Source organism: Osmia bicornis, chromosome 13, assembly GCF_907164935.1.
Source record: "Osmia bicornis bicornis chromosome 13, iOsmBic2.1, whole genome shotgun sequence".
Taxonomy (NCBI): Eukaryota; Metazoa; Arthropoda; class Insecta; order Hymenoptera; family Megachilidae; genus Osmia; species Osmia bicornis.
Genome location: NC_060228.1, coordinates 5,176,733 through 5,190,968, shown reverse-complemented (window position 1 = coordinate 5,190,968; position 14,236 = coordinate 5,176,733). Strand labels below are relative to the sequence as shown.

Genomic DNA, 14,236 nt, shown 5'->3' with positions numbered 1-14,236 from the left:
GATTTCATGTGCATTTTATCCCTCTCTTTTTTCAAGGTAAGAGGTTTAATTAAATTTGTAATTAGATATTTTATGTATTCATCCTGCATTTTTTTGATTAATAAAATATTTGTAGTGGATGTTCAATAAATTTTTAATTTCTATTGGGTACGTATTTATCCTTTAAGAGAATTAATTGATCTTACGTAGAAATAATTTAAAAAATTTAAATACTGATGGTGTTTTGTAAAATTAAATAAATATTGCAGTTTAGTGTTATTCGCGTGAGATAGATCAATATTATTCTTGTTATTATTACCTTCATTCTTTTGCACAACCAAAGACTTCCGTGCTAGTTTCCGGTTCGAAGGGCCGCACTTTCGAAAAATCATTTTTCCTCACTAATTTTCCTGTTTCTTTACGGCTTCTTCTTTCACTACCCTCTATACACTGTCATGTAGTCATTTTTCCATTCATCGTATCAAATGAACGTATAATAAATAGAGAAATATAATATTTGAACTCCAATATCACTTCAATGAAATCTTTTAATGAAAAACGAAAAAAAATAATAGAAGTAGATTTTCATGGAAAAAGGTAAAATATTATATTCCAAAGGAATGTAAACAGAAATTTTAGAATCAAAAATGCTTTTACGGTTTGCTAGAATAATATGAGAAAGATTATATAAAAAATAAAAGCTGAAGCGATTTTTAAATGTGGAAAAATAGTATTCAAATTGGAAAATGATATTACTGAAAGATAAATGAAAACAGTGAAATCGTTAACTAATTATTTTTTAATTCTAACATAGTGGAATTGAATGTTTAATATCTACCAACAGTAAGGTTTTACTGGCACACTGTCATCCCTTCCATCTGGCAAATTAATCTCGGCGTCCTCTCAAGCTAATTAATTAATCGATTAGTACAAGCGAACACCGTTTACTTGAAGTCTCAGCCGATCGATTAATCAATTCGCTGACTATGTCGCATTTCTCTTTCGCTCTCGTGTTCAAGGCTAATTGTATAGACACAGAGTATGTACAAGCACACATATCCACACACGTGCACAGGCACACGCATTCATCAATCATACCTATAATTTATAACATTATAGTTTCAGAACAATCTAAAAAAAAAGTGTGTACCATGTTCATACAACACGTGTCTTTTTTTTCTGTTAACACGTATCACATTTCAGAAAATTATTTGACCCTCGAATTAAAGTGATCTTGAATTTTGTGTAAGTGTTAAAGAAATTTTTACAAATAACTGTCAAAGGAGGTCATCTCTTATAAAATCTTTAAAATCCTAACTTTCAAACATATCAAATTGCCAGTCTTTTTATTTATGTTTGTTTCTTTTTCCTTATATCAAGGGGTATTTGTAGGGAGTTGAAAATATTTTTCAATAACGATCTATAAAATTCCTACCGAATTTCTTCTTAATTATAATTACCTCTAGTCACAAAAATAATTTTCTTATTGCTTGAATTTGATTAAGCAGATCTAGGCTCGAACCTCAAAGATAAAACGTTGTCCAGTAACAACCTTAAAGAACACACAACAAATCATCTAAAATTTCGAATGGAGGCAAGATTTTTCATCTTTTAAACGAAGCTCATGGATTACCTCCAGGCGTAAATCAGAAGTCGCATTTAATCCTTAAACATCAGAAAATAATTAATCACCATTCTCCTAACTTGTAGCAACAAAGCCTGAAACTTGCAGGAACAGCTCGCCAAGTGATACCTTGATTTTAATGAGCCTTTCTACGTTGATAAATCACGTTATTATAATCTCTGTATACAAGGGGGAAAACGTGGTACAATACAAGTAGCTACACCCTTATCATTTACTATATACCAGAAAATTAAAGATTTAAATATTATACGAAAATTTTCAAAATTGTAATTTGCAGATATTAATGTTAAGATTAATTCAGAATAGAATATGGGGCGTCCTCCCTTATATCCGTTATTCTCTTGGAGACCACTTATGGAGAAGGGGAATCTGGGTCAGGGGAGATTTATGATCGGGCCCAGAAATCCCTGAACCCTCAGAGAATAATGGACAGAGCCGGAAATCCGGGATGTTTATGGGAAGGTACGGCAGATCCATGGGAAAGGAGGACAAAAGAACTTATAACAATGTAATCAATTAGCATAGGAAAGCTGATTAAAATTGAAAGCCACCATTTGGCAGACTCTCCTTGTTACCAATGAACATTCAATTGTAAAGAACCAAGGCACCCACTACTGAATTAACCTGTGACGCGAGTGTAACACAAGATCTACGGAGAAATAAGGAAAAACGGTCACGTTCGAGGGAGCACCATTTGCACAAGCATTTCGCCTCAAGGCTTCCTCTCGTTTGCGGTCTCCTCGAGGTCCGGGTCCTCGTTGATGATGGAAATGTCTCGAATCGAGGGTCTGCGAGCTTTCCAACCCTCGGGAGGCACCATAGGCGCTGTGGTCTTCGTCAGGAGCTTCGGTCCCGACAGGGTAATAAGGATTGCTCCTGTAGGAGCTGTGAGCAGTATCGAGAGTATGCACACAGTTACCACTGTTTCAGCATAGTACATCTCTTTCGGATTGTTATGGTCAATTCTGTCCAGAGTGGTGGGTGCTAAAGCTGCCTGAACGGTCGCTTTCGCCATACAGGCTAAAGCAATGAACACTTTCTCCTTGAGGTTCAATTTCGAGCCAACCCCAACGAGGATCGTTACGATTATTCTAATTATGAAGGCTGCTAGGAGACATCCGAGTGACAGATACACGGTTTTACCGTCCAGTTCGTCGATTTTAATTTGCGTGCCCGTCATGGCGAACAGGATGGGCTCGAAGATCATCCAGAAGATCTCGAACGCTGTAGCCACAGGATTCTGAAACAGAAGAGGGTGGTTAGAATGGTACCTTAAAATAATTATTATCACGATACGCTTAATGATAATTCTTCTTCGAAGAATGGTCGGTAGAATGGACGAGTTTACTTGTCTTTTACATTCAGGATATCCAAGGCAAAGGAATTATTTACTCGTTTTAATGACTCGAGGCGAGACGACAGAGACGACAAGCGTGCTGGGTCGCTGGTATTAATGGCGTTGATTTACAACGAGAAAGTGTAAGGCTGTTATTAAGCACGATAATATCCACGGCGAAATATTAATGAAATTGACGATCTCTCCTGGGTAGTTGAAGGGAGACGACGGGCGACGGTGCGGAAGAATAACGACGCCACCCTCAGTGAGGTAATTGTATCGCGTGTCGTGGTGAGAGGCACAATTCATAACGGATTCGAAGCCTACTTTAATCGGACATTGCCGAGGGAAAACGGCTCCAACACGATACCTTAATCACTGTAATTTAAGAAAATTTATGATTTTTAATATCACACATAGGGAGGGAAGGAATTCCATTTTCAAAAACCAAATTAATATTTTTGCAAAAAGCTAAAAGCTTTTCAAAACACATTCGTTTCGGTCGACGCAATTTTGTAAAAGGATATACCTATAAGCTTTCCGCGTTCAATAGGAACTTTTGTTCTTGCCATTTTTCACGATACGATCGTCGAACGCTTAGACCGTGTCACTGTTACGTAGCAATAGTATCGCATAAGAGGATTAGTCCCCAGCGAACTGTTCATGTAGTGTATCTGGGAACAAATGGTAAAGTATCATCGATCGAATAACGAAAACTCGAACAACAGCGAGGATATCGCGAGTTCTCCAACAAACTCTACCTCGACCAGCGTGTCCCTGCATTTAGATTATTTTGTTGGAAACTTTTCGTCGAACCTAAAATAAATCTCGACCACTTGGTACGATGAAATAAGGAATGATAAAGTGGAGGGAAGAGAAAGCTGTGTACCAGAGTAAAACAATTTTAAATAATCTCTATACTGTTTAGGGTAAAATGATTCTTCTGCTGAAAATTGGCTGACTTTTTACTAAATGAAGGTTCCAATAACGAGAGAAAAAGAAATACGACTCGATTCAATTCAATTCGATCCTCATTTTCAAACGAATAATATAAACACGTGGCTCAGGGAGAATCCACCATCAGCCAGGTATTATTCCCAGCCAATGGAGTTCGAATTGAGTTCAAATAGCCCTCCACGACACAATCGTCGGCACCAAGTATAATTAAACTGAGCAGTGTGAAAAGGGATTTTTATAGGAAATCATTTTCTATATATTTTGCTTCTTGGAAAGCTAGGCCATTTATTCCATATTATAAAAGAGTGATCAATAAATGACAACTGTGATTTAAAATCAAAAAATGAAATTATTCATCCATTAGAGCAGAAATAAATAATTATTTTCTTTCTTTTTGAAAATTTGATAGAACAAAGTAGATGATCCCTATTAGCAACGCCCAATTCAATTCTTTTCCCTTGCAGGACCCGTGTACTCGCAATATAAGCCCGGTCGTGCAATTCGTCCCGTCAGTTGATTTCGCGTAATTGAATTGCATCGCTTGTACGCTCGGCATGCATTAATTAACACGGACCGATCGAATAAGTTAATTAGGGGTTGCCAGTTCTTTTCATTTCCGCCGAATCGCACCGACTTTCCTTTTCTTCGCTTCCTTCGTCTCCGCCACCCCAATATAACCCACGACTTTCACCCTCTCCCATTTTTTCCATCCCCTCCGTCTTACCACCGCCAGTTCCGAGAGGGCTTTCAGTGCGACCTGTAACCAGAGCAACCCTCCCCGCCCCCCTGGTGTTTCGCATAATTAATGAAATCGATCGTCGTTCAAGGAAGGCGAACTTCATTATATAACCTCCAGTACTTAATTACGAACCGCTCCCATTCTCTGTCGATCGTATTGCCTCTACTTCCTCAGTCTACTATTTCTGTTTCTCTGTGCAACGTTGCATTCGTGTAAATTCGACTATTTAAACGATGTCTGGGAAAAAATGAAGCAATCTGTGACGATTTTATCATTTAATTGCTGGAAATAATATTCTTTTTAACAGTGCCTTTAACTTATTATGGGGAAACCTTTTGCTTTCGTCTGTTTTATCTTAATTTTCAGACAATTTACGACACGCGTTAATATTTGAAGTGTTTATCATTTTCCATAATGTAACAATTTAGTTTCCTCGTAATTCTATTTAAATGGGCTTTAGCGCTACCGGAAGCAACGAAATGAGCTTACTGGGAAATTTAGCAGAGTTAGAATTTCGAATATCGTTGTGAAAATAATGTATTTACTGTACTGGCATTTAAACAGGAAAACTGAGTTATTAATCTCAGTGAATCTGATAAATTTCATTGAAATTCTGAAATTGGTATATTTCATTATACTATAAGGTACTTAAAACTTTATTTTATAAACTGTCCAGCTTCTAACTAATTTTGATTGAATTGTTCAACCCTCTACTTCAAAATCCCACGTTCAAAAGAGAAACCTTAATAAATAATTACAAAATAAACCTGGATTCTGTTCATTAAATATTTCATCCAAGCTGATATAATTTATCCTTCAATGAAACGTCTACCAAAGACGTCGAAAGTAGCAAGAAAAACTTGAAAACCAAAGTTTTATCAGTAAGTATTTACGTTCCAAGATGAGCAGCAAAATTCCAGGCAACGAGATCCCAACTTTTAACCCATTTAAAAGGAACCAGTCACAAATTATGTAAATATCTCAGTCAAATCTGTCTCCGAATGGAGGCGTCTCTCCATCAGTCTGATAAACAAATCGTCCGCGTTACACGCTGTACCATTTCTCCACCGCAAACTCCAAAGACATTTTAAGGGCAAAACATAGCTGGTAGTTTCGGTGAAAGCTCGAAATCTGGCTGGAAGCAACCAGATAAATCATCTATTTGCAGAGTGAAAATGGCCCGACATTCTGGCCAAGATTGCGGAACCGTAGACCGGAAATGAAGGGAAGAGTGTGTTAGTTAGTAAACCAGACCAGTTACAACCGAGACCTATACCTCTTATCGTCCCTTAAAAGGGTTCTACTCACCGGGAACTAGCGGCAACGGAATTTGCCTCCATTTACATGGTTGTTAAGAGGGTGACGACGATTATCGACTTTCATCATCGGGTACTTTGAACGAGACCTTTTCATGATACGGGCATAAGGCGCCTGGTGGGTGTAGTTACTAACCCACTCAGGTTAGCTTTTTCGTCCCAATATCAACATTCTTTATGCCGACAAAGAGTCAAGTGTTGAGACTTTCTGGATCCTAACACAATGATTGGCAATTTATCCATACCCGGCGCCACTTGAACAGTGGTGGCTGCTGGGGGGTGGATTTATTTTTTTAGCGCAATTGCGCCCTTTACCACCGCCGGTATAAGCTAACGCTTCTGAACGGCAGAGCGGGTTATTAACCCCACTAGGCTCAGTTTAGATTTTAATTTGATCGGGTCAATTTGCTATAAATTATTGTTAGCTGCATATTAATTTGTTACATTATATCAATTCCTCTTTTTTTTTAAATTGCCGGTCAATTATAATGAGCATGAACTAAATTATTAAAAAAAATTGAAATTCTGTCTTTGAGTCATAACGTTTCTCCATTCCAAGGCTTTTAACCAACATAAAAAAAAAATAATCCTATCACTACATTTTTCTCCGTTTCCACGTCACTCGTAATCCTGGTAAATAAAATTTTCCTTGCCGAGCTTCTCGACGAAGAAGCTTCTTTCCCTCGCGACAAAGTTTCCTGTTGCATTTTTAACAAACATCGAGATATTCTCTCGCGCTCTCTTCCCCGAAGGGAAATGCGATTCAACGTCATCCCTTTCGTTCTTTCCACCATTATGAATAACCTTTTTCCTTGTTTTTTGGCGCGACGCGAAAACGTCCAGAAGCATTTGTCCTTTCATCAGGGTTTACGGTTCCGCGGTTCAACCGGTAGAGGTTAAAAGCGTCGGGACGCTAGGGCTGGTCCTTTGATCTGTGCGGGTAGATTCTAATTAAATCAGGCGAGCCGCGGTTTTCCGGTAGAATCCGAGCGCAGTGTTACGTTTTTTTACCATTTTCCTTCTATATTATTTCAACGATCCGTGATCGACGCGAATGAACGCAGAAATGGACGGTGTATTCTGGTTAGAAACAGATTATCAACTTTAAGAATAAATTTTAAAAAATCAAATAATTAATAGAATTGCACACGTTCGTGTAATTACAAAAATAGAACGCCATCGTTCGCGTTCCAAATTTATCATCAATATCATCGGTGCATAGACGGATGCCTTCGATGATTCAATGCTCGCGTGCAATATCGGCAGGATTATCGGGACACGGCGTATAAAGGATCACGTAGCTCATAATACGGGGATCGCGCGGAATTAAATTAAATAAATCAACATGCGGCAAGGTATGTTACGTAATCTGGATTGCAGGTAAACAGCGGCAGTAAATATCGGTGGTGCGCGGAGGCGACGTGCAAATTCTAGCTATTTTGAACGTGCACCAGCCACCGAAATATTTCCATATTCCGATAGCGCGACAGAGTTAACCGGAAACGCGTAACAGAGGGAACGGTCTTGCAGTCACGTAGATCCCGCAAGATGTGCAACTGCGACCGTTTACCCGCTGCCAATTGTCATCCCTTTCAATTTCCACTGGTGCATCGTAAAACTGCTGCGACTCTAATAAAACCGGAAGCGATCTTTGACGTCTACGACGGCATGCAGCTAACGGCACGTCAGTTTTCCCGGATAGTGTCGTAAACAAAGAGTAAGAGGGTGGCTCGGCGGGAAACACGCGTGATAGAAGAAGAAGAAGTTATACGAATCGTTAAATAAGTTAAGAAACAAATAAGTTAAGAAACTGAATTTTATGATCAGAGGATCAACGGAGAATGTAACGCATGCATAAAGCTGGAACAGCGTTACGATATCGGTTGCCACTTTCAAGTCGAAGGATTTATGAGCAAACTGCGGAAAATATTAACACGTTCCCGGTTATGGAGTCGCCGGTGACCCGCGTCGGATTTTTCCTTCGGGGTTACGGGGGTCAACGATAAACGACGGCATGCCTTCAACGGCGTCGAACCGTGTGCAACCGGTTTATTGAAAATAAAATGCTGCCGAGAAATTGTTGAACTTCGTCACGTGTTTTGTTACGACGATCCAGTGTGCGAAGGAACAATAAATTCGAAACAAATGGAGGGCGAGAGAAATGATTAAATCGTTTTTAATAATAAAATAATATTCTAACTAATAATGTCTGTTTTTCAAGATTGATATCAACCATAAAAAGTCCAACAATGTATTCACTCTGAAATCCTTTGAATTATTCTTTTAACTATTGCCTCAGACATTTTCTGATCATAAATCATTGTCACAGCCAGCTCTTAAGGTACTGTATTTCCCACAAAAATCGCATTCCATGAAAATGTCAAGTTCTTAACAAAAGACAATAGTTAAAAGAATAAATTGTTGGAGTTTTTGAAATTGATAGCAATCTTGAAAAACAGACATTATTAGTTAGAGTATTATTTTTCATTGGAGTGAGAATTTCAAATAGAATTAATTCGATGAAACAATAATTTTCATAAATTTGTTACAATAAACATGCTGTTATACTTACGTCGTCGACTTCCCAGCCTTGTGTTTGCCAGAAATAACAGCTGACGAAGGCAGCAGCGACCACAGCCAATGGTCCAGCACCCCCTAGTTCGATCGCCTCGCTTCCAAATACCGCTACCAGTCCACCTCCTAATAACATTAGTACTCTCATGGGCACCATGTAGGGCTGAAACATTAACGAGTTGGAAGATCGATTACAATGGTCTTCTGGGATGATCGTTTACGAGTTACTATTAACACTCTCACTGAAACTCATTTATTAATCATTTCTCAACACAATATTTTGTAATCAATAGATTACTAATTAATTTTACTTCCCATTTATTGTAATACTATTATTTTTTTATTATTACCGAGTGACTGTAGTCACCTTTGGTATATCAACTATTTCATGATAGCAGACTATAGGAATTCCATATAATACCACTAAATATATCATCGATTTGGTACCATTACTATTTCTGGCCGAACCGAGTCTCGATCAATCTTGCCTAGCGAAAAAGATCCGCGTCGACAATCAGATTATTCACCTTGACCTCCTCCAAACTGCACCCAGCAACTCCCTCTTTCTATTCACTCTGAAATTCTTTTCGTCCTCGTCCTCACTTCATCTCCGGGCAATTTCGTCGGCAGCCGCGGTAAATCCGGCCGCTTTTAACGAGCGAGTCGTTAAGGTTAAGTCACACTTTGTGAAACTGCACGGAATAAGACACACCACCCTCCCTCGTCATTTTTCCGACTCACCCCTTCATACTTCCACGAACGGATGGAAGATTCTCCTCTTCCGTTTGAAATTTAATTCAATGACGTTCCTGAATTTCCCTTCTCATCGTGGCCCCCTTTCTTATTTCCGATCGTTGTAAAGTTTGCTCGAGGGTGGCGTGATTACTAAAGGGGGTGGGTTAACCGTCAGTCGCTAACGGTGAAATCAGTTCAATTGACATGACTCTTTTTGTGTTTGGTCCTTCCTTCTCGAACACTTGTATCATTATCGGTTAAATTTTTATTAGATACTAATAAAATATTATTAATTTTTCGAATTGTAATTAGTCAACTGATGGTTGACACTACAAATTTAATTTGGTGAAATAATTAATGAATGGATTAAGGACTGGCTCATTCCAAATATCAATCTGTTCGCCATTGTTCTCATTAGAGATCCTGATGAAAGGGGGGACGAACCGAAACAAAGTAATTAGAAATTTGATATAGCAAAGTTGGATGACATTTCAGCTAATGTCTCCAGTTTCCAGCCGCCTATTTTGTCCTGCCGGGGACACTGTTATGAAATTTTCGTGCCCCCACAAATCAGCCGGACATCCACGTAACCCGCACGTGTTCATAGGGATCAGTTGGTGTGGCTACACGTGATCCTACGACTTCTCCTAAATGCGTTGCGATATTGCCATAAGTCGCTGAATATTGCGTCCTCCTCTGTGAACCAGTGTATGTATAGTGAAAGTACACACGCGTGAATAAGTAGACTTTCAATAGATGCGTGTCTCCTGGAATATTACTCGGTGAATTTTCAGAGCGAATGAAATGTAAGAGTAATGCTCATTTACATCACAAATTTAATGTAATAGAGTAATTAAAAGCAGTGTGTATTTAACACTTTTTATAAAAATAATAAAAACGATGGAGACATTCAAAAAGTCAAAGATTGCCTCGAATTTTCAACACTTTTCTGTATTCAGAAAGCGGAAGAAAAGGATCGTATCTCGAATCCTGTAGAATTCGAGCCATCTTATTCCCATCACTACCACGTGAATGAGTTTTACGATACGATGTCGTAGTCGTTTTTCCACCCCTTTTTTCCCCATTCGCAATCGATCTTCAGCAAGAAACGTAGTCAGAAGGATTCGATTCCAATATCTACGAACTATGGTCTCAGTTTTTCCTATGTGTTATCTATGCATGCTATCCTACCCTGTTTTTACCGCACCTTCTTTCTTTTCATGGGCACATACAATTTATTGCTATTGAAAAGGATTAAAGATTGATATCTTTATACTGATGAAATATAAACGCTATTACTGAAAAACGTATAAATCTTCGTATTGATAAATACGAATAATAACTTTATCCTTATATTGATTAGTAAATTTTATAAGAGGATAATTTTAAATTAAAAAAACTGTATAAAAAATTAGACAAAAATCGTATTAAATTTTAGAGCAAAATTAAAATTACTTTATTCTTAACCATTCCAATTTTTATGGGGTACTCAGTTTAAAATTGCTCGTATAATTTTTCGAAAGTATCGTCGCGTCGTTGTGTTCGTTTCCGGTTGCAGAGTAATTTCCATCGTTCGAGACGAAAGAAAAGAAAAGCGTTGTTCATTTAGCCGACCGCCGCGCCGGAACAAAAGGCAAGAATAACTGGTAGCTGAAATAAACCGGCGCGTTGAATTAATTAACGTTCGGTGAACCACGAAGCAATTTCCCCTTCGACACGTTCCTCTCTTTTCTCTATTTCCGATTCTCCGGCTCGTTTCATCCACTGGACCCGCGGGAATCGCGATTCTTTGGCCAATAAAACTGCGATACTTTGTTTCTGCGGTTTTCCATTTTTCGTTCACCGACAAAGCAGCCGATCGTCCAACGAAATAACAGAATATGGAACGTAAGATATAGGAAATCGAAAAGATTGCACGGTTCATTGTCCTTCCGCGTTTACGACATTTTTCGGATATTTGCAAATGCGCGTACAACTTGCGAAAGTTAAGTGAACACGGTAAAACAATTGATACATTCAATTATAAGACTCGGAGAAACAAGAAAATCGCCGGAGGATCTATGAACGAAAGTCTAAAAGTGATGTGTACACGCGACAGTCCGCGAAGTATCGATTGCAAAAGATTTAAAATTCAATTGAAGAGAATTCAGCCAGAGGGTCGAGATTCGAGCTGCTAGTGGCGTCTATCGATTTGCGCGAATTAAATGTTTGTGTACGGATTCGGTCGGAAAGCCGGCCAGCACTTGGTTGCCGCATCGGCACCTGCATTGCCTCTCGTGTTCATCCCCCAACTCGCTCTACCACCCTACCAAGCAACCCCTTTTCTTCCTACGATTCATCTCGAATCGTATTCTTGCTGACCGCTGACTCTGAACGCGAAAAATCTGCTCTCTGCTACGAACCGTCAAAAGGGACACGATCATCGACAAAAGAGACGAATCTCTTGATAGAGTTGAGAGAGAATTTTTGTAGCTCCTTCTGTTAGTGAGATATTTTTTAGAATTCACTGTTGAAACTTTTAATGAAATAACAAAATTTTCAATTCGTTTGAAAAATGCCATATGAATAAATTTAAAATTAATTGGGATCAATAATTGAACATCGATGATCGTGCGAATACATTCGATAAAGTGCAAACAAAAAGGCAGATAAAAGCTTGAATGCAAATAACGTGATACGCTGATTAAATCAGCGATAACATCGGGGGTGCATTGATCGGTAAACACGTAGAATTTATATCAAACCCAAAAATTTATGTGTCTAACGTATTGTGTTCGGCAGAGAATTTGTTTATTCATGAATAATACAATTCGCAAATAAAACGTGCATCGAAAGCATTGTGTACAGAAATCATAAAAATCACAACCATTGAAGTGACATTAAACAAAAATTTAAAACAAAAGGAACAAATTTTGATTTTAACCGTCCAATGTAAGCTATAAATGAAATCAATTTCAATTGGTACATTGGATCTTAATTAATAAAAATTCCCTCTCTAAAATTTCCCGTTCGGTATAAGTGAAAAACGGTTTACGCCAGCGGTCAGTTATCCAATTCATTAAGAGGCTACTCACCGCAAAGCTCTGTTTCTCTCTCTCTCCAGGACGATTTTGCCGGAACGTGCTTAAACCTAAGTAAACTTTGATCCTTGATTAAATTTGTACGTATTCCTTGGTCGAATAGCTCCTGAGGCTTAGGTAAACGTTTGCCAGGGTACGTAATTATATTTGTCTTTGTACTACGTCACGATTATCATTTCACCGACGAAAAAGTACAAAGCTTTATTACAATACTTAATTCACTCTTCGGTGATACTAATTAGCAAAAGTGATACTCAAATGAGTATTCGAGCGTTGGTATAATAACTCAAAATTGACCCACCATTCGAGATTAATTGATTTAATTTAGAAGAAAAACTTACAATTAGCGATCAGTTGCCAATCATAGTTTGCGAGCCAATCACGATCACTTGACTCACTTAACAGTCAATCAATCCCGGAATCAATTTGTATAAGCGAAATTGTACAGTTTCTCTTGAAGCGCTAATAAAGCGCTATTGTGCTAGCAACTAGGAAGCAATTGTACAATAAATTCTATACACGATCATCAATGTAACTAGTAATAATTCGGGTATCCAAAGACAATTTGCTCTTTTGTGGCCCTAATTTCATTTCCTCGCATTGAAATTCTATGCAATTTCTTCCGAACTACAACGAAATCTAATAAAATCATAGATCCGATGATCAACCCTTTTCTTCGGTTTGAAAGGGTACATGCGGTTAAATAGAGGCAAAGGTACGTAACCGTGGCGCGTAGACAGTATGTTACATGCAGACGGTAAGACATGGTTGACATGGCAGTGCAGTGCGATTCAACGACAAAAGAAACGGCCGAAGACAATGAGCTTTTCCGCGAGCTCTTTCCACGGCGAGGATCTTGAATGCGCGACTCGCGGATTCAGCTCCGCTCGTGGATAAGAAGAGATGAAAGGTGGATGAAAACATCGACTTGGAGGTCGGAGAAATGAGCTCCTCGAAACCAAGTACGAACGGCTTCTCGCGAGAACCACCATCGCAAATTTCTTTTAGAAAGCAAAACGAAAGAGCTTTTTTTATGGATCTATTTTGGAAAATTAAATTTTTTTTCTACCCATTGATATAATACACTTTTGAAATTATTCTTCTGTCACAGATATTTCATTGTTACTTTTAAGTTTCATTTTAATTATTATTTCTTTTAATAAAAATGAGTAATTTCAAAACTTTCATCGGCATCGACATTTCTATTTATTTCGGGCTTCTCTCAATTCCACGCGGAAGAAGTTCCTTGATGAAATAAATCGGGTACCAGTCGAAAAAGAATTATTGTCGCGTACATCGATTTCATCGCGCGTGGAGTTCTTTCGTTTCAACGCGATAAAACGTTTCCCTACGAACGCGTGATTTTAACCGAAGTATTGTTTTCAATTTTCGGTCCGCCGTTTCCTCGATGCCCGCTTTCATTTTCACCCTTCCCGCCTTGTCTCTGTTTTTCACCTTTCGCTCGAAATGCGCCGTTGAATACCCCTGAAAGAACGGCAAATCTACGGAGACGTCGATTCATTTTATTTGGAGAGAAAGAAGGACCTGTTTGCACGGATAAGATTTTATATAACACCATCTGACGACTTTTTTCCTTCCTTTTTGCACCTTTCAAATTGACAGGTATATCGTACCGAGTAGTACAACTTATTAAAACAAAAACAAAAAACGAAGAAGATGAATGCAAACAATTTAGAGTTTTATATAACGCTGAATCTTGAAATTAAAATCGATAATAATTGGTCGTTTGAAAATATGAAAATTTTATTCATCTTTTCGTGAGCATCAGTCTTTAATTCTTTTTTCAAGGTGCCAATTGAAATTTGTTTCGACAGATTCCAATTTCGTATCCTGTCAGTGGCAGGTGCCGGTGAC

General features: G+C 38.3%; 1 protein-coding gene across 2 annotated transcripts in view; it reads right to left on the bottom strand.

The window, feature by feature from the left end:
• Nucleotides 1-760: 760 nt before the first annotated feature.
• LOC114877021 (sodium/hydrogen exchanger 9B2) overlaps nucleotides 761-14,236 on the bottom strand; it is a 40,240-nt gene continuing 26,764 nt past the window's right edge. For both annotated transcript variants that reach the window (XM_029189093.2, XM_029189094.2), the window contains exons 5-6: nucleotides 8,545-8,709; nucleotides 761-2,864 (exon numbers count right to left, since the gene is read on the bottom strand). In XM_029189093.2, coding sequence (XP_029044926.1) covers nucleotides 2,337-2,864; nucleotides 8,545-8,709 — 693 coding nt within the window. In that variant the 3' untranslated portion in view covers nucleotides 761-2,336. The remainder of the gene's footprint in view (nucleotides 2,865-8,544; nucleotides 8,710-14,236) is intronic.